The sequence below is a fragment of the Mustelus asterias genome, chromosome 11 (assembly GCF_964213995.1).
Source record: "Mustelus asterias chromosome 11, sMusAst1.hap1.1, whole genome shotgun sequence".
Taxonomy (NCBI): Eukaryota; Metazoa; Chordata; class Chondrichthyes; order Carcharhiniformes; family Triakidae; genus Mustelus; species Mustelus asterias.
Genome location: NC_135811.1, coordinates 62,509,164 through 62,534,882, shown reverse-complemented (window position 1 = coordinate 62,534,882; position 25,719 = coordinate 62,509,164). Strand labels below are relative to the sequence as shown.

The following is a 25,719-nucleotide window of genomic DNA, read 5'->3' as shown; positions in this document are numbered from 1 at the left end:
AATATTAACAAAAACAAAGAATGGCTAAAAGATTAATAGGGAGAAATAACAGCAAGAGAGAAAGTTAGCTACAAATATAAAAAGATAGTTCCTACAGGGAAGTGAAGTGAACCTTGACCTCTAGAAAGTGAGAATGGGGAATTAATAATAGAAAATAAAGAAATGGATAAATTGAACAAATATTTCACATCTCTCTTCACCGGGGAGGATACAAATAACATCCCAGAAATAATTGTTAATCAGGAAATGAAAGGAACTTAAAACAATTATTACCAGGGAAAGGATATTGGAAAAATGATTACAACTAAAAACTGGCAAGTCCCCAGATCCAGTTCTGTCAGGTCATTTAGAATTTTGTTTCTTTCCGTACACTGCCAGACCTGCAGAGTTTATCCAGCATTTTCTGTTTTTTTACTCCAGATCCTGAGGGAGTGGGTAGATTCAGAAAGAATGTTCCCAATGGTGGGGCAGTCCAGAACTAGGGGTTATAGTTTGAGGATAAGGGGTAAACCTTTTAGAACTGAGGTGAGGAGAAATTTCTTCACCCAGAAAGTGGTGAATGTGTGGAACTTGCTACCACTGAATGCAATTGAGGCCAAAACATTGCCTGATTTCAAAAAGAGATCAGATAGAGCTTTTGGGACTAAAGGGATTAAGGGATATGAGGGGGAAGGGGGATCAGGATATTGAATTCGATGAAGAGCCATGATCAAGATGAATGGTGGAGTAGGCTCGAAGGGGTGAATGGCCTACTCCTTCTAGTTTCTATGTTTCTATGCTTCATACACAGTCACACAACTGGAATAAAAAATACCTCAATTGCAATAAAGCATTTTCAGACATCCTGAGATTGTGAAAGCTTCTATATGTCTTTCTTTTCTTTCTCAATCCAGTGTTTACACATTATATCTTCAGAAATATGCAGAAATAATGTAAGATCAAAGCCCCAAAATACAGACACTGGAATGAAGGTTACAGTGCTCGGGACTCTGTGAATTCCCTTTACATTCAACTGCCCAGTTCGATTCCAATGCACAGTATGGTCCACGTGTGAAAACTCAAATTACTGGATTGAAGAATTGGGGAAAATAATCAACAAATTGGGATCCAGCTTCAGAGGATCAGGAGCCAAGATTGGAGGATGGGAACTGGAATCAGAGAATTAGAAGCTGGGTGGAAGATTCAGGAATCGGGATCATGCAATCTCGATCAAAGAATTAGGCCTCAGGATTTGCGAATTAGGAAATTGTCTCAATGTTTGGTTCTCCTTGTCTCTATTAAGTTTGAGTTCAGTTGAGAATGTTGTCTCACGGTATTGCTCCTTGTCTCGATGGCTGAATGGCCTCCTTCTGCACTGTAACAATTCTGTGATTCTGTCTCTGATGGGATATCAATCGTATGCAGCAAGAGATGCATTTCACAGAATGGTTTGAGAGCTGACAAATTCTCTCTTTGTCTCCTCAGCGTGATCATAATTGGAATTGATGCGACTATTTGCTGTTGTCTCCATTCTGATTGTGGTGTAAGTGCTGCTCCGCGTCATTCGGAAGCTTGCTGTTGTTGTTAACTCCAGTTCATCATATCTACTAACATGTACAAAAGGACAGCATCGAAAAGCTCTCTTAAATCCAATGCGAAATCTGTTAATAACAACAGAAGAATGATGAATAAAGGATCGTGGGATTCAACAGCTTTACACCTTTGATTAATCACACTTACTATCAGGGAAATCTTCTTCTCACCCAGTGTTTGGATTTGGTAGAAATGTCAAAAGAAAGGAAAGCACACATCACATAACCCCAATCCTGTCTTTCAATTATCTTCACTTTATTCCCACCACACTCCTTCACTGGGAAATTATTCCACAACTGGATTGTCCTTTATAGTTCTTCCTGACTTCTTACTCCTAATTTGGGATACAGTATGTGAGGAATTTGAGACATGACAAGGTGAGCAGAAAGCTTGGGAGGAACAGAACTTTAGACCTCAGGTTCCCAAAGCGCTGCACCACTGAGGAGCTTTTCCTCACCAGGTCTGTGGTGGACTAATCGATTGTGTACATAAAGTCCATATTGTGAGTCCTCATTCCAAATTGAATTCTGTGATCAGTCAACTTCTCAACCGTCGTCTTATCATGTGACTACCTGGATGGTGGAGATATTGCAGACGGATTGTGGTCGTTTTACCACGAGCAACTTCTGTGCTCCTAACTTTCTGCTCCTGAGAGTGGAAGGCCATGGCAACACCATGAAGTCATAGAGGTTTACAGCATGGAAACAGGCCCTTTGGCCCAACTTGTTCATGCCGCCCTTTTTTTTAAACCCCTAAGCTAATCCCAATTGCCCGTATTTGGCCCATATCCCTCTATACCCATCGTACCCATGTAACTATCTAAATGCTTCTTAAAAGACAAAATTGTACCCACCTCTACTACTACCTCTGGCAGCTTGTTCCAGACACTCACCACCCTCTGTGTGAAAAAACTGCCCCTCTGGACACTTTTGTATCTCTCACCTTAAACCTATACCCTCTAGTTTTAGACTCCGCCACCTTTGGGAAAAGATATTGACGAGCTGATTTATGCCCCTCATTATTTTATAGACCCCTATAAGATCACCCCTCAGCCTCCTACACGCTAGAGAAAAAAGTCCCAGTCTATCCAGCCTCTCCTTGTAACTCAATCCATCAAGTCCTGGTAGCATCCCAGTAAATCTTTTCTGCACTCTTTCTAGTTTAATAATATCCTTTCTATAATAGGGTGACCAGAATTGCACACAGTATTCCAAGTGTGGCCTTACCAATGTCTTGTACAACTTCAACAAGACATTCCAACTCCTGTATTCAATGTTCGATGAAACCAAGCATGCCGAATGCCTTCTTCACCACTCTGTCCACCTGTGACTCCACTTTCAAGGAGCTATGAACATGTACCCCGAGATCTCTTTGTTCTGTAACTCTCCCCAATGCCCGACCATTAACTGAGTAAGTCCTGCCCTGGTTCAATCTACCAAAATGCATCACCTCGCATTTGTCTAAATTAAACTCCATCTGCCATTCGTCAGCCCACTAGCCCAATTGATCAAGATCCCGCTGCAATTGAGATAACTTTCTTCACTGTCCACTATGCCACCAATCTTAGTGTCATCTGCAAACTTACTAACCATGCCCCCTATATCCTCATCCAAATCATTAATATAAATGACAAACCACTATAGATAAAAACGCAAGATAAAGCTCAGCAGACAACAGCCAAGGACCTGCCTTCAAACAAAGCCACATAAGTGAATATTCCTCCTCTCATATTCTTTAATCATATTAACCACGTCAGTTAAATCTTTTTTTTTAAGTTTATTTATTTGTTACAAGTAGGCTTACATTAACACTGCAATGAAGTTACTGTGAAAATCCCCTAGTCGTCACACTCCGGCGCCTGTTCGGGTACACTGAGGGAGGATTTAGCATAGCCAATGCACCCAACCAGCACGTCTTTCGGACTGTGGGAGGAAACCCACGCAGACACAGGGAGAACGTGCAGACTCCGCTCAGTGACTCAAGTCAGGAATTGAAATCAGGTCCCTGGTGCTGTGAGGCAGCGATGCTAACCACCGTGCCACCCCAAATCATTCCTTAATCTTCTATACTCAAAAGGAATACAAGTCATGCAACCTGTCCTTGCACTTTAACCCTTTTAGCCCTTCCTGAGGTGCCAGATCCAGAACTGAACAGCCGTGTGCAACATAACATCCAGCCTTTTGTCAAACATCCTTTCTTCTCTTAGCCTTTTTCATTATTTTTATAGCCACCGATTAGTTTTTAATAATTCTATTCTGCTGCTCAATCTTACCACACCTCCACAGTTCATCATTTCTCACCATCTAGAACATTCTTTGATTCTTCTTTTTTAGGTTTAAATGGATGACCACACATCCTCACCTGCTGCAGTTTTATCGACTGAATATCTCTTTACTGCTTTCTGTTTCCTCCTTGCTGTGCCAAGACATACAACTGTTAGCAATTGTGTACATAAAGCCCTCCATCCCTTCATCTATTTAATTGATAAATATTGTGAGTCCTCATTCCAAATCATTGAGGGGCATTACTGTTCACATAGTCAGTGCAAGGGGAAGCACAGACAGGAGAGTATGCCAGTGTGTTAGGAATTAGGAAGTTGCTTCAGGTGGGAATTCTTTGCAGCGGGACGAAGGGCCTTTCTTCAGTCTCCAGTTGTTGATGAGTTTTCTTCCTTGTCTCCAAACTACGTAAGCAACTTTCGATTAATTTTCATCAACATTATTAACTCATTCAATTAGGTTGGACAGAAACAGCAAGGCTGGTGGTGTGCTGTGACTACAGCATGTGGGAATGTGTGGAATGCACTGTATCTGCAGAAAGTGTCTGTAGTTTAGGCAATGTCAGCTCCAATTGCAGAGCTGGAGTCTGAGTTGTAGACATTGTGGGACATCAGGGAGAGAGTTATCTGGACACTTTATTCCCAGAGGCAGTCAGACCCCTTTAGGTTAGGCAGAACATTAGAGTTGATCTGTGGTCAGGCTCAGGAGGGTGTGACTGTAAGTAAGGTAGGTAAGGGGAACCAGCAGATAGTGATGGAGGATCCTCAGCCCCTGACTTTGTCCAATAGATACAAGGTATTTGCTATCTGTGTGTTTCAGGAGAAGGACTTCAAGGTGGGAGAGCAGACTGACCCTGGCACCCTGGTGAAGGATGCCATTCAAGCAGGGGAAATTAAGAGAAATGATAGCAGACAGTATAGTCAGGGGGATTGACACTGTTCTCGGCAGCCCAGACTATGAGCTCTGAAGGCTGTGCTTTCTGCCCAATGCCAGGATTAAGGACATCTCCTCACGACTGGAGAAGGAGGATGGCATAGTCCATGTGGGAACCAGCGACATAGGTAGAACCAAGAATGACGTTCTGCTCAGAGAGTTTGAGGAGTTGGGGCCAAATTAAAATGCAGAACATCAAAGGTAATTAATTCTGGATTGTAACCTGAGCCACGTGTCATTGGCAGTGGGTCAAGCACATTAGAGAATGCATGGCTCCAGGGCTTTGTATACGCCCAGGTAGAGAGGGACAACAACGGGTAATGTTGCCTGTGCAACATTAGTAGTTGGGGAACAGTGAGCTATTTGATTGGGATGGGCTCTGCTTGAATAGGGATGGAACCAGTGTCCTGGCCAATTCTAACAAGGGCTGTGGAGAGGGATTTAAACTAACAGAGTGGGGGGAAGGAGTCAAGTGAAGGGAAGACTTAGAAATCCAAAGAGAAAAGTCAAGTTATCGAAACATTAAAGCAATATTGGCAAAGACAAGCAGAGTGGGAAAGAAAGGTACAAAAAAATGTACATCAGTGAATTAGGGCATTGTAGGTAATAGAAGTAAAGAAAATGAAAGGTTCTTTATCTGAATGCACAAAGCATCTGAGATAAGATAGATTCACTAGTGACATGAATACACGGAATTGATTTTGATTTACTCACCACCACAAAAGGATGACTACTCGGTGGTCACGGCTAGGAAATAAATATTCCAGGGTACATCATTTTTCAGAAAGAGAGACAGAACAGCAAAGGAGGAGGGATAGGCCTGATCGTAAAAGAGACTGCAAAGAGGTATAGACAGGTTCGGTGCGTGGGTAACAAGATGGCAGATGGAGTATAATGTAGGGAAGTGTGAGATTATTCACCTCAGTTGTAAGAATCGAAAAATATTTTTAACAGGTGTGAAACAGGTGTGTTGATGTTCAAAGAGAATTGAGTGTGCTGATACAAGGAATACAGAAAGCTAGCGTGCAGGTACAGCAAGCAAGGCAGTGGCATGTTGGCCTGTATTGCAAGGGGATTGGAATACAAGAATAAGTCTTGTTACAATTGCATAGTGTTTTGGTGAAGATATCTGGAATAGTGTGCAGTCTTAGTCTTCATATTGAATAAAGATCATCATTGCATTGGAAGGTGTACAGCGAAGATTCACAAAATTGGTTCCTGGGATGAGGAGGTTGTCCTATGATGAGAGGCTGAGTGAATGAGGTCTTTATTTCCCAGATTTCAGAAGAATGAGAAGCAATTTTATTCAAACCTATCATGAAGGAGTTTGATAGGGGGAACGCTGAGGGATTGTTTCTGCTGGTCAGGAATCTAAAACACGGGGACACAGTCTCAGAATAAGGGGCTGATCATTCTGGATTGAGGTGAGGAGTAATTACTTCACTTAAAGGGTTGTGAATCTGTGGAATTCTTTACCCCAGAGTGTTTCATAGATTCATAGAACCCTACAGTGCAGAAAGAGGCCATTTGGCCCATCGAGTCTGCACCGACCACAATCCCACCCAGGCCCTACCCCCATATATTTTACCCGCTAACCCCTCTAACCTACTCATCTCAGGACACTAAGGGGCAATTTTAGCATAGCCAATCAACCTAACCCGCACATCTTTGGACTGTGGGAGGAAACCGGAGCACCCGGAGGAAACCCACTGCTTCTTACCCCTTCTAACAGTCACCCAAGTATCCTCATTCCTAGGAGTATGAACCTCCCTGTAGCTTTTATCTATAACTGTCTCTGCCTCTCGAATGATCCTGAGTTCATCCAGTTCCAGCTCCAGATCCCTAACACGGTCTTCAGAGAGTTGGAATAGGGTGCACTTCCTACAGGTGTACTCAGCTGGGATACTAATGGTGTCCCTCACCTCAAACATCCCACAGGAGGAACATTGCACTGCCTGCACTGACATCCCTGCTACCGGCACGGTAGCACAGTGGTTAGCACTGCTGCTTCACAGCTCCAGGGACCTGGGTTCGATTCCCGGCTTGGGTCACTGTCTGTGTGGAGTTTGCACATTCTCCTCGTGTCTGTGTGGATTTCCTCCGGGTGCTCCGGTTTCATAAGAACATAAGAACATAAGAAATAGGAGCAGGAGTAGGCCATCTAGCCCCTCGAGCCTGCCCCGCCATTCAATAAGATCATGGCTGATCTGACGTGGATCAGTACCACTTACCCGCCTGATCCCCATAACCCTTAATTCCCTTACCGATCAGGAATCCATCCATCCGCGCTTTAAACATATTCAGCGAGGTAGCCTCCACCACCTCAGTGGGCAGAGAATTCCAGAGATTCACCACCCTCTGGGAGAAGAAGTTCCTCCTCAACTCTGTCTTAAACCGACCCCCCTTTATTTTGAGGCTGTGTCCTCTAGTTTTAACTTCCTTACTAAGTGGAAAGAATCTCTCCGCCTCCACCCTATCCAGCCCCCGCATTATCTTATAAGTCTCCATAAGATCCCCCCTCATCCTTCTAAACTCCAACGAGTACAAACCCAATCTCCTCAGCCTCTCCTCATAATCCAAACCCCTCATCTCCGGTATCAACCTGGTGAACCTTCTCTGCACTCCCTCCAATGCCAATATATCCTTCCTCATATAAGGGGACCAATACTGCACACAGTATTCCAGCTGCGGCCTCACCAATGCCCTGTACAGGTGCATCAAGACATCCCTGCTTTTATATTCTATCCCCCTCGCAATATAGGCCAACATCCCATTTGCCTTCTTGATCACCTGTTGTACCTGCAGACTGGGCTTTTGTGTCTCATGCACAAGGACCCCCAGGTCCCTTTGCACGGTAGCATGTTTTAATTTGTTTCCATTGAGATAGTAATCCCATTTGTTATTATTTCCTCCAAAGTGTATAACCTCGCATTTATCAACGTTATACTCCATTTGCCATATCCTCGCCCACTCACTCAGCCTGTCCAAATCTCTCTGCAGATCTTCTCCGTCCTCCACACGATTCACTTTTCCACTTATCTTTGTGTCGTCTGCAAACTTCGTTACCCTACACTCCGTCCTCTCCTCCAGATCATCTATATAAATGGTAAACAGTTGCGGCCCGAGTACCGATCCCTGCGGCACGCCACTAGTTACCTTCCTCCAACCGGAAAAACACCCATTTATTCCGACTCTTTGCTTCCTGTCGGATAGCCAGTCCCCAATCCACTTTAACACACTACCCCCAACTCCGTGTGCCCTAATCTTCTTCAGCAGCCTTTTATGGGGCACCTTATCAAACGCCTTTTGGAAATCCAAAAACACCGCATCCACCGGTTCTCCTCCATCAACCGCCCTAGTCACATCTTCATAAAAATCCAACATGTTCGTCAAGCACGACTTTCCCCTCATGAATCCATGCTGCGTCTGATTGATCGAACCATTTCTATCCAGATGCCCTGCTATCTCCTCCTTAATAATGGATTCCAGCATTTTCCCTACTACAGACGTTAAGCTGACCGGCCTATAGTTACCCGCCTTTTGTCTCCTTCCTTTTTTAAACAGCGGCGTAACATTAGCCGTTTTCCAATCAACCGGCACTACCCCAGAATGCAACGAGTTTTGATAAATAATCACTAACGCATCCACTATTACCTCTGACATTTCTTTCAATACCCTGGGATGCATTCCATCCGGACCCGGGGACTTGTCCACCTTCAGTCCCATTAGTCTACCCAGCACTGCCTCTCTGGTAACATTAATCGTATTAAGTATTTCTCCTGCTGCCAACCCTCTATCGTTAATATTTGGCAAACTATTTGTGTCCTCCACCGTGAAGACCGACACAAAAAACTTATTTAAAGACTCAGCCATATCCTCATTTCCCACTATTAACTCCCCCCTCTCGTCCTCCAAGGGTCCAACATTCACTCTAGCCACTCTATTCCTTTTTATATATTTATAAAAACTTTTACTATCATTTTTTATATTAATTGCTAGCCTAGCTTCATAGTCTATCCTTCCTTTCTTTATCGCTTTCTTAGTCTCTCTTTGTTGTTTCTTAAATTTTTCCCAATCACTTGTTTCTCCACTATTTTTGGCCACTCTGTACGCAGCTGTTTTTATTTTAATACTCTCCTTTATTTCCTTCGTTATCCACGGCTGGTTCTCCCTTTTCTTACAATCCTTGTTTTTTGCTGGAATATATTTTTGCTGAGAACTGAAAAGGATCTCCTTAAAAATCCTCCACTGTTCCTCAGCTATCCTACCTGCCAGCCTGCTCTCCCAGTCTACCTTAGCCAATTCATCCCTCATCCTATCATATTTCCCTCTGTTCAAACAGAGGACACTGGTTTGAGACCAAACTTTCTCCTCTTCCATCTGAATCAGAAATTCGACCATATTGTGGTCACTAGACCCAAGAGGGTCCTTCACAATAAGATCCTTAATTCTACCTACCTCGTTACACAATACCAGATCCAAAATAGCTCGTTCCCTCGTCGGTTCCGTAACATGCTGTTCAAGGAAACTATCCCGACAGCATTCTAAGAACTCTTCCTCCATTCCACCCTTACCGACTTGAGTCTGCCAGTCAATGTGCATGTTGAAGTCCCCCATGATTATTGCCGTTCCGTTTTTACACGCATCCCTTATCTGCTTGTTTATAGCCCTCCCTACCTCAACATTATTATTCGGGGGCCTATATACCACACCTACTAGTGTCTTTCTCCCTCTACTATTCCTCATCTCTACCCATAACGATTCCACGTTTTGTTCCTCAGAGCCTATGTCATCCCTCAGTACTACCCTGATATTATCTCTTATTAATAGCGCGACCCCACCACCTTTTCCTTCCTGTCTATTCTTCCTAAACGCCTGATACCCCTGGATATTCATCTCCCAGTCCTGGTCACCTTTCAGCCACGTTTCTGTAATGGCCACTAGATCGTACCCACTTGTGCTGATTTGCACCATCAACTCATTCACCTTGTTCCGAATGCTTTGTGCATTCAGGCAAAGTGTCCTTATTCCAGCCTTTATCTGGACCCGCTTTGATGAGTCGCGAACACCGTCTCCCTCTACTCCCTTATCTAAATTACCGCCTTCATTCACTTGCACCCTCTCCTCTACCATTAATTTTGTAATTCCCCTTACCCCTGCATCCTCCCCCCCATCAATTAGTTCCTTGATCCTAGTCAACTCTTCTAGCTCCCCTCCCCCCAACCTATCTAGTTTAAATTCTCCCCAGTAGCCTTAGCCAACCTACCGGCCAGGATATTGGTCCCCGTGTGATTCAAGTTCCACCCGTTTTTTGTATACAGATCACCCCTGCCCCTAAAGAGGTCCCAATGGTCCAGAAACCTGAATCCCTGCCCCCTGCACCAGTCCCTCAGCCACACATTCATCCTCCACCTCACTCCATTCCTGCCCTCACCTTCCCGTGGCACAGGCAGTAATCCTGAGATTACTATCTTTGCTTTCCTCTTTCTCAGCTGTCTCCCTAATTCCCTGTACTCCCTTCTCATGACCCCTTCTCCCTTCCTACCCACATCAGCGGTACCAATATGTACCGCTACCTCAGGCTCCTCTCCCTCCCACCTCAGGATTTCTGGGACGCGACTAGCGACATCCTGGATCCCGGCCCCAGGGAGGCAGACCACCATGCGAGAATCCCGCCTACCTCCGCAGAAACGCCTGTCTGTCCCCTTCACCATCGAGTCCCACAGTCCAAAGATGTGCGGGTTAGGTTGATTGGCTATTCTAAAATTGCCCCTTAGTGTCCTGAGATGAGTAGGTTAGAGGGATTAGCGGATAAATGTCTAGCGATATGGGAGTAGGGCCTGGGTGGAATTGTGGTTGTTGCAGACTCGATGGGCCGAATGGCCTCTTTCTGCACTGTAGGGATTCTATGATTCTATGAACTTCCCTTACTGAGAAACTAAAGAAAAATAAAAAAAAAGCTCACCTGCTCTCACACCGAGTCTTTTTTTTTAGGTTAGAGGAGGGGGGAGGGTGGGAGACACTCCACGTGTAGTGTCTCGGGTTTCCTCCCGTTCAAATTTATTGGGCAAAAAACCATCCCGGGTCTCTCCGCGGCCTACTTCCGGTTTCCTGTTTCCTGCTGCTCAAGAAAAAAAAACTCCGAAAAAAGTAAGTGAAAATAAACTCAGCTTATCTTATCTTCCAGCTCTCCCCTCCAAAATGACTCCCCTCTCTGCCCGCTCCACCAGAAGAATGTCAGTTGCTAGGTGTCAACTGCTCCTTCTTCTTAGGCTGCTCTTCTCTTTTAAGCCATCAATGCACTGCCTAAGGTTTCTGATAATTTCTTGTAATATATCTGTGCATGGCACTGTATCAAATTTGGTTTGATCACACTCCCAAGAAACATCTTGGGACATTTAATGATGTTAAAGACACTATTGGCCCTGTCAACACATCAACCTTAATATTCAGGCCAAGCTGCCCATATTGCCTCAACCACCACCTGTCCCCATCTGCCAATGTACCCACCACCTGTCCCTGTCTGTCAGTGTACCCACCACCACCTGTCCCTGTGTGTCACTGTACCCACCACCTGTCAATGTCTGTCAATGTACCCACCACCTGTCCCCGTCTGTCAGTGTACCCACCACCACCTGTCCCCGTCTGTCAGTGTACCCACCACCACCTGTCCCCGTCTGTCAGTGTACCCACCACATGTTCCAGTCTGTCAGTGTACCCACCACATGTTCCAGTCTGTCAGTGTACCCACCACATGTTCCAGTCTGTCAGTGTACCCACCACATGTTCCAGTCTGTCAGTGTACCCACCACCACCTGCTAATGCCTGTGTGCAGCCAGATCTCCTTGGACCTTGATGTGGTTGTTGTTTTCCCTCTCTCCCTCAGTCAGTGTGTGTGTTGTGCTCACCTGCGATTTAGACAGCAGTAAATGATGGGGTTGTACATGGTGGAACTCATGGCGAGCCAGAATAATCCCAGGTACACCTGCTGTATGTAGCTTTCATAATAGATATCCTTCTTGAAACTTGTGAGGATAAAATACAAATGGTAGGGTAACCAGCAACTGGCAAACGTCAGAATGACCACAATCATCATTTTTACAATCTGAAACAGAGGAACGAACATTCGTTAAGTTGCTTCAAGATGCTGTTAGAGGTGCAGAGTACATAAGTTTGAAAGCTGAACGACATGATAGTTTTAAAAAAACAATGCTTAATGAACATTCAAACAGAGCTTTTAAGAAAATAATTCCTATTTTATCAATTTGGTTGAACTGTTTGAAAACGGTTTTGTTAACATTAACAGTTTGGATTTTTCTGTTTCTTCCTGCGATGTGGGCGTCGCTGGCGAGGCCAGTATTTATTACCCATCCTGAATTGCCTTTGGGGAGGTGGTGGTGAGCTGCCTTCTCGAACCGCTGCAGTGCCTGTGGTGTAGGTACACCCACAGTGCTGTTAGGGAGAGCGTTCCAAGATTTTGACCCAGCGACAGTGAAAGAACAGCAATGTATTTCCAAGATGGGACCTTTCCAGAATCTAGTGAATTTTGGAAAATTAAAACCAATGCTTTCAGCAGCGTCTTGTTTTAAGAGCCTAGGATGAAGTCCATCAGGACCTGGAGACTTGACAATTTTATAGTTTGAATCATTTTCTTAGTACCCTTTCCTGGGGATTGGAATTGTTTTAAGTTCCTCCCTCACTTTCACCTTCTGATTTACAATTATTTCTGGGATATTATCTGTTATCTCTACAGTGAAGACAGATACAAAATACCTTCAATTAATCCACCATTTCCTTATTTTCCATCATTAATTCCCAAGATTTTGAGATTGCAGAGCCTTTGGCTTTGATCTTTGGGTCCTCACTGTCCACGGGGATGGTGCCAGAGGACTGGAGAGTGGCGAATGTTGTTCCTCTGTTTAAGAAAGGGAATAGAAATGACCCTGGTAATTATAGACCGGTTAGTCTTACTTCGGTGGTTGGTAAATTGATGGAAAAGGTCCTTAGGGATGGGATTTACGACCATTTAGAAAGATGCGGATTAATCCGGGATAGTCAGCACAGATTCGTGAAGGGCACGTCGTGCCTCACAAATTTGATTGAATTTTTTGAGGAGGTAACTAAGTGTGTTGATGAAGGTAGGGCAGTTGATGTCATATACATGGATTTTAGTAAGGCGTTTGATAAGGTCCCCCATGGTCGGCTTATGATGAAAGTAAGGAGGTGTGGGATAGAGGGAAAGTTGGCCGATTGGATAGGTAACTGGCTGTCTGATCGAAGACAGAGGGTGGTGGTGGATGGAAAATTTTCGGACTGGAGGCAGGTTGCTAGCGGAGTGCCACAGGGATCAGTGCTTGGTCCTCTGCTATTTGTGATTTTTATTAATGACTTAGAGGAGGGGGCTGAAGGGTGGATCAGTAAATTTGCTGATGACACCAAGATTGGTGGAGTAGTGGATGAGGTGGAGGGCTGTTGTAGGCTGCAAAGAGACATAGATAGGATGCAAAGCTGGGCTGAAAAATGGCAAATGGAGTTTAACCCTGATAAATGTGAGGTGATTCATTTTGGTAGGACAAATTTAAATGTGGATTACAGGGTCAAAGGTAGGGTTCTGAAGACTGTGGAGGAACAGAGAGATCTTGGGGTCCATATCCACAGATTTCTGAACGTTGCCACTCAAGTGGATAGAGCTGTGAAGAAGGCCTATAGTGTGTGTTAGCTTTTATTAACAGGGAGTTGGAGTTTAAGAGCCGTGGGGTTATGCTGCAACTGTACAGGACCTTGGTGAGACCACATTTGGAATATTGTGTGCAGTTCTGGTCACCTCACTATAAGAAGGATGTGGAAGCGCTGGAAAGAGTGCAGAGGAGATTTACCAGGATGCTGCCTGGTTTGGAGGGTAGGTCTTATGAGGAAAGGTTGAGGGAGCTAGGGCTGTTCTCTCTGGACCGGAGGAGGCTGAGGGGAGACTTAATAGAAGTTTATAAAATGATGAAGGGGATAGATAGAGTGAACGTTCAAAGACTATTTCCTCGGGTGGATGGAGCTATTACAAGGGGGCATAACTATAGCGTTCGTGGTGCGAGATATAGGAAGGATATCAGAGGTAGGTTCTTTACGCAGAGAGTGGTTGGGGTGTGGAATGGACTGCCTGCAGTGATAGTGGAGTCAGACACTTCAGGAACATTTAACCGGTTATTGGACAGGCACATGGAGCACACCAGGATGATAGGGAGTGGGATAGCTTGATCTTGGTTTCAGATAAAGCTCGGCACAACATCGTGGGCCGAAGGGCCTGTTCTGTGCTGTACTGTTCTATGTTCTATGTACACACCTTGTCACCCCCCTCAAAAAATTCAATCAGATTTGTTAGGCATAACCTCCCTCTGACGGAGCCATGCTGACTATCCTGATCAAGCTTTACCTGCCCAAGTGGAAATAGATGCTCTCCGTCAGAAGTTTCCCCAATAGTTTACCTACCACTGACATGAGACTCACTGGTCTGTAGTTCCCTGGTTTATCTCTATAACACATCTTAAATAGTGGAACCACATTAGCTGTTCTCTAATCATGTGGGACCTTCCCCATGGCCAGAGAGGAATTGAAAATTTGGGTCAGAGTCCCTGCAATCTCCTCCCTTGCCTCCCACACTGGCCTAAACATAGAACATAGAACATTACAGCGCAGAACAGGCCCTTCGGCCCACGATGTTGCACCGACCAGTTAAAAAAAAAAACTGTGACCCTCCAACCTAAACCAATTTCTTTTCGTCCATGAACCTATCTACGGATCTCTTAAACGCCCCCAAACTAGGCGCATTTACTACTGATGCTGGCAGGGCATTCCAATCCCTCACCACCCTCTGGGTAAAGAACCTACCCCTGACATCGGTTCTATAACTACCCCCCCTCAATTTAAAGCCATGCCCCCTCGTGCTGGATTTCTCCATCAGAGGAAAAAGGCTATCACTATCCACCCTATCTAAACCTCTAATCATCTTATATGTTTCAATAAGATCCCCTCTTAGCCGCCGCCTTTCCAGCGAAAACAATCCCAAATCCCTCAGCCTCTCCTCATAGGATCTCCCCTCCATACCAGGCAACATCCTGGTAAACCTCCTCTGCACCCTCTCCAAAGCCTCCACATCCTTCCTGTAATGTGGGGACCAGAACTGCACACAGTACTCCAAGTGCGGCCGCACCAGAGTTGTGTACAGTTGCAACATAACGCTACGACTCCTAAATTCAATCCCCCTACCAATAAACGCCAAGACACCATATGCCTTCTTAACAACCTTATCTACTTGATTCCCAACTTTCAGGGATCTATGCACACATACACCTAGATCCCTCTGCTCCTCCACACTATTCAAAGTCCTCCCGTTAGCCCTATACTCAACACATCTGTTATTCCTACCAAAGTGAATTACCTCACACTTCTCCGCATTAAACTCCATCCGCCACCTCTCGGCCCAACTTTGCAACCTGTCTAAGTCTTCCTGCAAACTACGACACCCTTCCTCACTGTCTACCACACCACCGACTTTGGTGTCATCAGCAAATTTGCTAATCCACCCAACTATACCCTCATCCAATTCATCTGGACCTGGAGATATATCCACATTTAAGGTTGCCAAAACCTCCACTACCTTGCCCTTCCCTATGTCAATTTGCTCAAAAATCCCACAGTCTCTCTCCCTGAATTCCATACTCCAACATACATAAATTGGGATAGTCATGTGTAAAGGGTTTAGAGGGAGCAGATTTCTTGAAATGTATCCAGGGGAGTTTTTTTGTATCAATTTGTAGAAGGCCCAACAAGGGGTGGAGCAGTGCTGGATCTGCTTCTGGGGAATGAAACGGACAAGTGTTCAATGTGTTAGTGGGGGAGCATTTTAGCGATAACGACCACAACATGCTACGGTTCAAATTTGTTATGGACAAGGAGAAAGAAGGCCTGCAAAAAATGCCTTTGGAGTGGGGAAGGCAGATTTTATTAAAATAATACAAGGTCTGGCCAAAGTTGACTGGGAATGGCTCCTTGTGGGAAGGTCGACAGTGGAGCAGTGGGGGAGCATTCAAAAAGGAGCTAGGGAAGTACAGGCCCAACATGCACCCTTTGGAGGAAATGTAGGAGCATTAAGTTCAGGGAACACTGGATGTCTAGTACAATTCAGGACTGGATAAGGAAGAAGAGAAAGGCTTTTAGCAAGTCCAAAGGGAGCAATTCAGCTGTGGTCTTAGAGGAATTTGGGAAGTGCAAGAGGGAACTTAGGGAAGCAATTAGAAAAGCAAACAGGGAGCATGAAAAAGGACTTACGAGAAAGATTAGGGAGAATCCTGAAATATTCTATAAATACATTAAGGGGAAGATGTTAACCAGGGAAAGAGTAGGGCCCATCAGAGACCAAGGAGGCAATGTGTGTGTGAAGCCGGAGGACATTGGAAGGGTGTCCTCTTCTCTTCAGTCTTCACTCAGGAAAAGGAGAATGTAGGTACAGAATTCAGGAAAAGGGACTGTGAGGAACTTGCAAAGATTAACATAAGAAATGAAGTAGTATTAGAGGCTCTGACAGGCTTAAAAACGGACAACTCCCCTCACCTGAATGAATTGCATGCCAGGCTGCTGTAGGAGGTGAGGCAGGAGATTACAGGGGCTCTGACATAATTTTTAAATTCCTCTCTAGCCACAGGGGAAGTGCCAGAGGACTGGAGGATGGCTGATGTGACTTTTCAAAAAGGGGGGTAGAGATGAACCAGAAAATTACAGACCAGTGAGTCTCATGTCAGTGGTGGGGAAACTATTGGAAAAAACTCTGAAGGAGAGAATTCATCTCCACTTACAAAAGCATGGGTTAGTTAGGGATCGTCAGCATGACTTTGTCAGAGGGAAGTCATGCTTAATAAATCTGTCAGAATTTTTCATAAATTTAATAAAGTGTGTGGATGAGGGAAGTTCAGTTGGTGTAGTTAATATGAATTTTAGCAAAGTTTTTGACATGGTCCCACATGGGAGACTGATTGAGAAGGTTAAAGCACATGGAATTCAGGGAAACCTGAAGCAAGGTGGATCAGAAACTGGCTAAGTAATAGGACTCAAAGGGTAGCGGAAGAACATAAGAGCAGGAGTAGGCCGTCTGGCCCCTCGAGCCTGTTCCACCATTCAATAAGATCATGGCTGATCTTTTTGTGGACTCAGCTCCACTTACCCGCCCGCTCACCATAACCCTTAATTCCTTTACTGTTCAAAAAGTTATCTAGCCTTGTCTTAAAAACATTCAATGAGGTAGCCTCAACTGCTTCACTGGGCAGGGAATTCCAGATTCACAACCCTTAAGAAGGGTAGGAAGGATAACCCGGGTAATTATAGGCCGGTGAGCTTGACGTCCGTGGTAGGGAAGTTGTTGGAGAGGATTCTTAGAGATAGGATGTATGCGCATTTAGAAAGGAATAAACTCATTAACGATAGTCAGCATGGTTTTGTGAGAGGGAGGTCATGCCTCACTAACCTGGTGGAGTTTTTTGAAGAAGTGACTAGAACGGTTGACGAGGGAAGGGCCGTGGATGTCGTCTATATGGATTTTAGTAAAGCGTTTGACAAAGTCCCTCATGGTAGGCTGGTGCAAAAGGTTGGATCTCATGGGATAAAGCGGGAGGTGGCTAGATGGATGGAGAACTGGCTTGGTCACTGAAGTGATGTGGACACCTGAACACTCACCTGAAGAAGGGGCTTGGAGCTCCGAAAGCTTGTGTGGCTTTTGCTACCAAATAAACCTGTTGGACTTTAACCTGGTGTTATTAAACTTCTTACTTGGTCACAGAAGACAGAGGGTGGTAGTGGAAGGGTCTTTTTCTGGCTGGATGCCTGTGACTAATGGTGTTCTGCAGGGCTCTGTATTGGGACCTCTGCTGTTTATGATTTATATAAACGATCTGGAAGAAGGTGTAACTGGGGTGATCAGTAAGTTTGCGGATGACACGAAAATGGCTGGACTTGCAGATAGTGAGGAACATTGTCAGAGGCTACAGAAGGATATAGATAGGCTGGAAATTTGGGCAAAGAAATGGCAGATGGAGTTCAATCCAGATAAATGCGAAGTGATGCATTTTGGTAGAACTAACGTAGGGGGGAGCTATACGATAAATGGCAGAACCATAAAGGGTGTAGATACGCAGAGGGACCTGGGTGTGCAAGTCCACAGATCCTTGAAGGTGACGTCACAGGTGGAGAAGGTGGTGAATAAGGCATATGGCATGCTTGCCTTTATAGGACAGGGCATAGAGTATAAAAGTTGGGGTCTGATGTTGCGGTTGCATAGAACGTTGGTTCGGCCGCATTTGGAATACTGCGCCCAGTTCTGGTCGCCACACTACCAGAAGGACGTGGAGGCTTTAGAGAGAGTGCAGAGGAGGTTTACCAGGATGTTGCCTGGTATGGAAGGGCTTAGTTATGAGGAGAGATTGGGTAAACTGGGGTTGTTCTCACTGGAAAGACAGAGGATGAGGGGTGACCTAATAGAGGTGTATAAAATTATGAAAGGCATAGATAGGGTGAACGGTGGGAAGCTTTTTCCCAGGTCGGTGGTGACGTTCACGAGTGGTCATAGGTTCAAGGTGAGCGGGGGGGGCGGCGGGTTTAACACGGATATCAGAAGGACGTATTTTACACAGAGGGTGGTGGGGGCCTGAAATGCGCTGCCGGGCAAGGTGGTAGAGGCGGACACACTGGGAACGTTTAAGACTTATCTAGATAGCCCCATGAACGGAGCGGGAATGGAGGGATACAAAAGAATGGTCTAGTTTGGACCAGGGAGCGGCGCGGGCTTGGAGGGCCGAAGGGCCTGTTCCTGTGCTGTACTGTTCTTTGTTCTTTGGGTGAAGAAATTTCTGCTCAACTCAATCCTAAATCTGCTCCCCCTTATTTTGAGGCCATGCCCCTAGTTCTAGTTTCAAGTCCAGACCTGTTCTCGTGTTCCTGTTTTCTTTTATTCACAACTGTTTTGTCAAAACTGGTTATTTATTTATATAAAGAAGATCCTTCTCTTAACAACACTTTTGACTACCTTATTTGTGGAGTCAAGTTACCACAGATATTTAAGGTCACAACTTCAGAGACATACAAAAGGAGGATTGATCCAAATGGATCATAAACATATCTCGATTTTAAATAAATCAGTAGCACCCATTGTGGACCGCTGCTTCTGCTTGTGTCTGGTGTGTCTTCAGCTTATGGTTTTGGGTGCTATGTCTAGGTGACCACCCACACCCTCTTGCTGACAGTGGCATTGGAGGCAGGTTGCTGTTTTTGTTGCCCTAGTGACACAGGTGACCTTGGCGGCCATCCTGTAGTCAGCAGGGCCTGAGCAGACATTGTCTGGAAGGGTTCATTGATGGCATGGCCAGGCAGCCCTCAGTAGGCGCGGACTCCTGGAATGGAGCAGAAACTGGCAGAGGGACAGAGGAGCTGGTGCCCTCATCCCAGGCTCTGTGAGAAGAGTCCACAAAGAGGGCAGCACCTCGGTTGTCATTCTGAGGTGAGTCCTCATCTCCCAGCTCACCAATGAAGGATGGGCAACCATGGGTTACATAGAAACATAGAAAAACTACAGCACAAACAGGCCCTTCAGCCCACAAGTGGTGCCGGACACATCCCTACCTTCTAGACCTACCTATAACCCTCCAACCTATTAAGCTCCATGTACCCATCCAGGAGTCTCTTAAAAGACCCTATTGAGTTCGCCTCCACCACCACTGATGGCAGCCAATTCCACTCACCCACCACCCTCTGGGTGAAAAACTTACCCCTAACATCTCCCCTGTACCTACCCCCCAGCACCCTAAACCTGTGTCCTCTCATAGCAGACATTTCCACCCTGGGAAAAAGCCCCTGAGAATCCACCCAATCTATGCCTCTTAACATCTTATATACCTCTATTAGGTCTCCTCTCATCCTTTGTCTCTCCAAGGAGAAAAGACTGAGCTCCCTCAGCCTATCCTCATAAGGCATGCCACTCAATCCAGGCAACATCCTTGTAAATCTCCTCTGTACCCTTTCAATCTTTTCCACATCCTTCCTATAGTGAGGCAACCAGAACTGAGCACAGTACTCCAAGTGGGGTCTGACGAGGGTCTTATAAAGCTGCATCATTATCCCCGGACTCCTAAACTCAATCCCTCGATTGATAAAGGCCAGCACACCATACGCCTTCTTAACCACCTCCTCCACCTGCGGGGCCGATTTTAAAGTCCTATGGTTACATAGGACTCTAAAAGAGGGTTACACTGGTTGGTGCTTCCTATTCTGACACAGGCATTAATCTCCTGAGGTCAGTGCCTGTGTGAGGGTTTGCAGGTCCAAGCGTAACCCCAGTAATGAATATTTCCATTCCTGGAGCTTCCTCTCCATGGGAGTTGCCTATCTGTCAATGGATGAGGATGTGCTCGGAGCTCAGGATCGACCCAGAGCTCGGGCTTTGCAAAGATAGCTCCGTGATAGAGACCAGGGCATGCAGGCCCTCAGGGATCTCCACCAGATTTCCACAAACATCCCGCTGGATAGCCAGCATTTGCCCCCTCATGGGCCATTCCAGCATGAGCCTGGTCTCCACTGTCCTCTGAATGCTGGCAATCTCTACCTCTGCCATCAACTATTGCAAGCATGAAGTGCCCTCACTGCTGCTTCCTAGCAACTCTCCTGCATGGTCATGGCCAGCGGCGTGAATATATCTGAGCTGGTGCTTGGTGCTGAGAACTGGATGCCGCGCGTGTCACCCCAATGTCCAGATGTCAAGTGGTGGGTGCAGGGGTGTTGTCTGTCTGCTGCTCTCTCTGACAGATGGCTCGTCTATGGGATGGAAACAAAGTGTAAGATTCATTAGTTACATCACAAAGATGATATCTTAGTGCTTGCTGTCAATTGCGATTGGCCACAATCGCATTGAGGTTTCTCAGTGTTCCATTGTTCAGATGGAGCAGAACCTCCATCACCACCTTCACCCTGAATGTCTGACACTTCAGCCTCTCTGTGGCCTGATGACCTTCCCCCTCGTTTGCCCTCAACCTCCAAGGCTCCTAGCTCGTGGCTGGTTAGGCACTGTCCCAACAAGTGGCAGATCATTCCCAATTGCTGTGGCTCAGTAGCACCTGGAAGTCAGGGTAGAGCTCCAATTAGTGTTAAGACCTTCACGTCTAGTGCCACACCATGCTGCTCCGCCCAAACTCAACACCCCTGAGAGATTTGAAAACTTTACCAACTCCCCACACCTGCATTTTTGTTGGACAAGAGACTGCTGATTCATCTCTCCAGCCTTAGAGCGCACGGGAAGCTGTGTGAACCGAGACTACATGAGATCCACATGCTTGATCACAACCATGCTAAGCCACCCTGCTGAATGCCCATTCAGCACATTGCCCAGTCACTACCCAGCCATGCCAACCACAGAAGGTCATTGAAAGTTTGGTGGCATTGGATCAAGATCCTCTGTACTAAGTGATGCCTGCTGACTTCAGCTGCTACCTACACTCCAGGCATTCTTTGTAAGAGTGGCGTCCCCTCGCGTCTCACGTCATCTGCACATTCCTCTTTCGCATGTCTACTTGCATAAAGATTCAGAAACAATCACTGGAAAAAGGGGCCCTTGACAGGCACCCAGGCATCCTCCACTGTCTGCTGTGGGCGCAAGCTGCTGCTCCTGGTCTCACAGGTAATCGTCTGCAGCCTCCAGAGGCCACTGTTACTCAAACATTAACCACTCCCTATTAGGATAGAATACTGAAATATTAATCAGTCTACACTGGGATAGATTATTGAAATATTAATCATTCTACACTGGGATACATTACTGAAACATTAATCATTCTATACTGGGATAAATTACTGAAACATTAATCATTCTACACTGGGATAGATTAGTGAAATATTAATCATTCTACACTGGGATAGATTACTGAAATATTAATCATTCTACACTGGGATAGATTAGTGAAACATTAATCATTCTACACTGGGATACATTACTGAAATATTAATCATTCTACACTGGGATACATTACTGAAATATTAATCATTCTACACTGGGATACATTACTGAAACATTAATCATTCTACACTGGGATAGATTAGTGAAATATTAATCATTCTACACTGGGATACATTACTGAAATATTAATCATTTTACACTGGTATAGATGAGTGAAACATTAATCATTTTACATTGGGACAGATTACTGAAACATTAATCATTTTACATTGGGACAGATTACTGAAACATTAATCATTCTACACTGGTATAGATTAGTGAAACATTAATCATTCTACACTGGGATACATTACTGAAATATTAATCATTCTACACTGGGATACATTACTGAAACATTAATCATTCTACACTGGGACAGATTACTGAAATATTAATCATTCTACACTGGGATACATTACTGAAACATTAATCATTCTACACTGGGATAGATTACTGAAACATTAATCATTCTACACTGGGATAGATTACTGAAATATTAATCATTCTACACTGGGATACATTACTGAAATATTAATCATTCTACACTGGGATACATTACTGAAATATTAATCATTCTACACTGGGATAAATTACTGAAATATTAATCATTCTACACTGGGATAGATTACTGAAATATTAATCATTCTACACTGGGATAGATTACTGAAACATTAATCATTCTACACTGGGATAGATTACTGAAACATTAATCATTCTACACTGGGACAGATTACTGAAATATTAATCATTCTACACTGGGATAGATTACTGAAATATTAATCATTCTACACTGGTATAGATTACTGAAACATTAATCATTCTACACTGGGATAGATTACTGAAACATTAATCATTCTACACTGGGACAGATTACTGAAATATTAATCATTCTACACTGGGATAGATTACTGAAACATTAATCATTCTACACTGGGACAGATTACTGAAATATTAATCATTCTACACTGGGATAGATTACTGAAACATTAATCATTCCACACTGGGATAGATTACTGAAACATTAATCATTCTACACTGGGACAGATTACTGAAATATTAATCATTCTACACTGGGATAGATTACTGAAACATTAATCATTCTACACTGGGATAGATTACTGAAACATTAATCATTCTACACTGGGACAGATTACTGAAACATTAATCATTCTACACTGGGACAGATTACTGAAATATTAATCATTCTACACTGGGATAGATTACTGAAACATTAATCATTCTACACTGGGACAGATTACTGAAATATTAATCATTCTACACTGGGATAGATTACTGAAACATTAATCATTCTACACTGGGACAGATTACTGAAATATTAATCATTCTACACTGGGACAGATTACTGAAACATTAATCATTCTACACTGGGACAGATTAGTGAAACATTAATCATTCTACACTGGGATAGATTACTGAAACATTAATCATTCTACACTGGGACAGATTACTGAAACATTAATCATTCTATACTGGGATAGATTACTGAAATATTAATCATTCTACACTGGGATAGATTACTGAAACATTAATCATTCTACACTGGGATAGATTACTGAAATATTAATCATTCTACACTGGGATAGATTACTGAAATATTAATCATTCTACACTGGGATAGATTACTGAAACATTAATCATTCTACACTGGGACAGATTACTGAAACATTAATCATTCTACACTGGGACAGATTAGTGAAACATTAATCATTCTACACTGGGATAGATTACTGAAACATTAATCATTCTACACTGGGACAGATTACTGAAACATTAATCATTCTATACTGGGATAGATTACTGAAATATTAATCATTCTACACTGGGATAGATTACTGAAACATTAATCATTCTACACTGGGATAGATTACTGAAACATTAATCATTCTACACTGGGACAGATTACTGAAATATTAATCATTCTACACTGGGATAGATTACTGAAATATTAATCATTCTACACTGGGACAGATTACTGAAATATTAATCATTCTACACTGGGACAGATTACTGAAATATTAATCATTCTACACTGGGACAGATTACTGAAATATTAATCATTCTACACTGGGACAGATTACTGAAATATTAATCATTCTACACTGGGACAGATTACTGAAATATTAATCATTCTACACTGGGATAGATTACTGAAACATTAATCATTCTACACTGGGACAGATTACTGAAATATTAATCATTCTACACTGGGATAGATTACTGAAACATTAATCATTCTACACTGGGACAGATTACTGAAACATTAATCATTCCACACTGGGATAGATTACTGAAACATTAATCATTCTACACTGGGACAGATTACTGAAACATTAATCATTCTACACTGGGACAGATTACTGAAATATTAATCATTCTACACTGGGACAGATTACTGAAACATTAATCATTCTATACTGGGACAGATTAGTGAAACATTAATCATTCTACACTGGGATAGATTACTGAAACATTAATCATTCTACACTGGGACAGATTACTGAAACATTAATCATTCTATACTGGGATAGATTACTGAAATATTAATCATTCTACACTGGGATAGATTACTGAAACATTAATCATTCTACACTGGGATAGATTACTGAAATATTAATCATTCTACACTGGGACAGATTACTGAAACATTAATCATTCTACACTGGGATAGATTACTGAAATATTAATCATTCTACACTGGGATAGATTACTGAAACATTAATCATTCTACACTGGGATAGATTACTGAAATATTAATCATTCTACACTGGGATAGATTACTGAAATATTAATCATTCTACACTGGGATAGATTACTGAAATATTAATCATTCTACACTGGGATAGATTACTGAAATATTAATCATTCTACACTGGGATAGATTACTGAAATATTAATCATTCTATACTGGGATAGATTACTGAAATATTAATCATTCTACACTGGGATAGATTACTGAAACATTAATCATTCTACACTGGGATACATTACTGAAACATTAATCATTCTACACTGGGACAGATTACTGAAATATTAATCATTCTACACTGGGATACATTACTGAAACATTAATCATTCTACACTGGGACAGATTACTGAAACATTAATCATTCTACACTGGGATAAATTACTGAAATATTAATCATTCTACACTGGGATAGATTACTGAAACATTAATCATTCTATACTGGGACAGATTACTGAAACATTAATCATTCCACACTGGGACAGATTACTGAAACATTAATCATTCTACACTGGGATAAATTACTGAAACATTAATCATTCTACACTGGGACAGATTACTGAAACATTAATCATTCTACACTGGGATAAATTACTGAAACATTAATCATTCTACACTGGGACAGATTACTGAAACATTAATCATTCTACATTGGGATAAATTACTGAAATATTAATCATTCTACACTGGGATACATTACTGAAACATTAATCATTCTACACTGGGACAGATTACTGAAACATTAATCATTCTACACTGGGATAAATTACTGAAATATTAATCATTCTATACTGGGATAGATTACTGAAACATTAATCATTCTACACTGGGACAGATTACTGAAACATTAATCATTCTACATTGGGATAAATTACTGAAATATTAATCATTCTACACTGGGATACATTACTGAAACATTAATCATTCTACACTGGGACAGATTACTGAAACATTAATCATTCTACACTGGGATACATTACTGAAACATTAATCATTCTACACTGGGATACATTACTGAAACATTAATCATTCTACATTGGGATAAATTACTGAAATATTAATCATTCTACACTGGGATACATTACTGAAACATTAATCATTCTACACTGGGACAGATTACTGAAACATTAATCATTCTACATTGGGATAAATTA

General features: G+C 43.3%; 1 protein-coding gene across 1 annotated transcript in view; it reads right to left on the bottom strand.

Annotated features, from left to right (window-relative positions):
* Nucleotides 1-1,070: 1,070 nt before the first annotated feature.
* Nucleotides 1,071-25,719, bottom strand: part of tacr2 (tachykinin receptor 2) — a 126,446-nt gene continuing 101,797 nt past the window's right edge. Inside the window, exons 4-5 of the mRNA XM_078223686.1 lie at nucleotides 11,693-11,889; nucleotides 1,071-1,640 (exon numbers count right to left, since the gene is read on the bottom strand). Of these exons, the coding sequence (XP_078079812.1) occupies nucleotides 1,418-1,640; nucleotides 11,693-11,889 (420 nt within the window). The 3' untranslated portion in view covers nucleotides 1,071-1,417. The remainder of the gene's footprint in view (nucleotides 1,641-11,692; nucleotides 11,890-25,719) is intronic.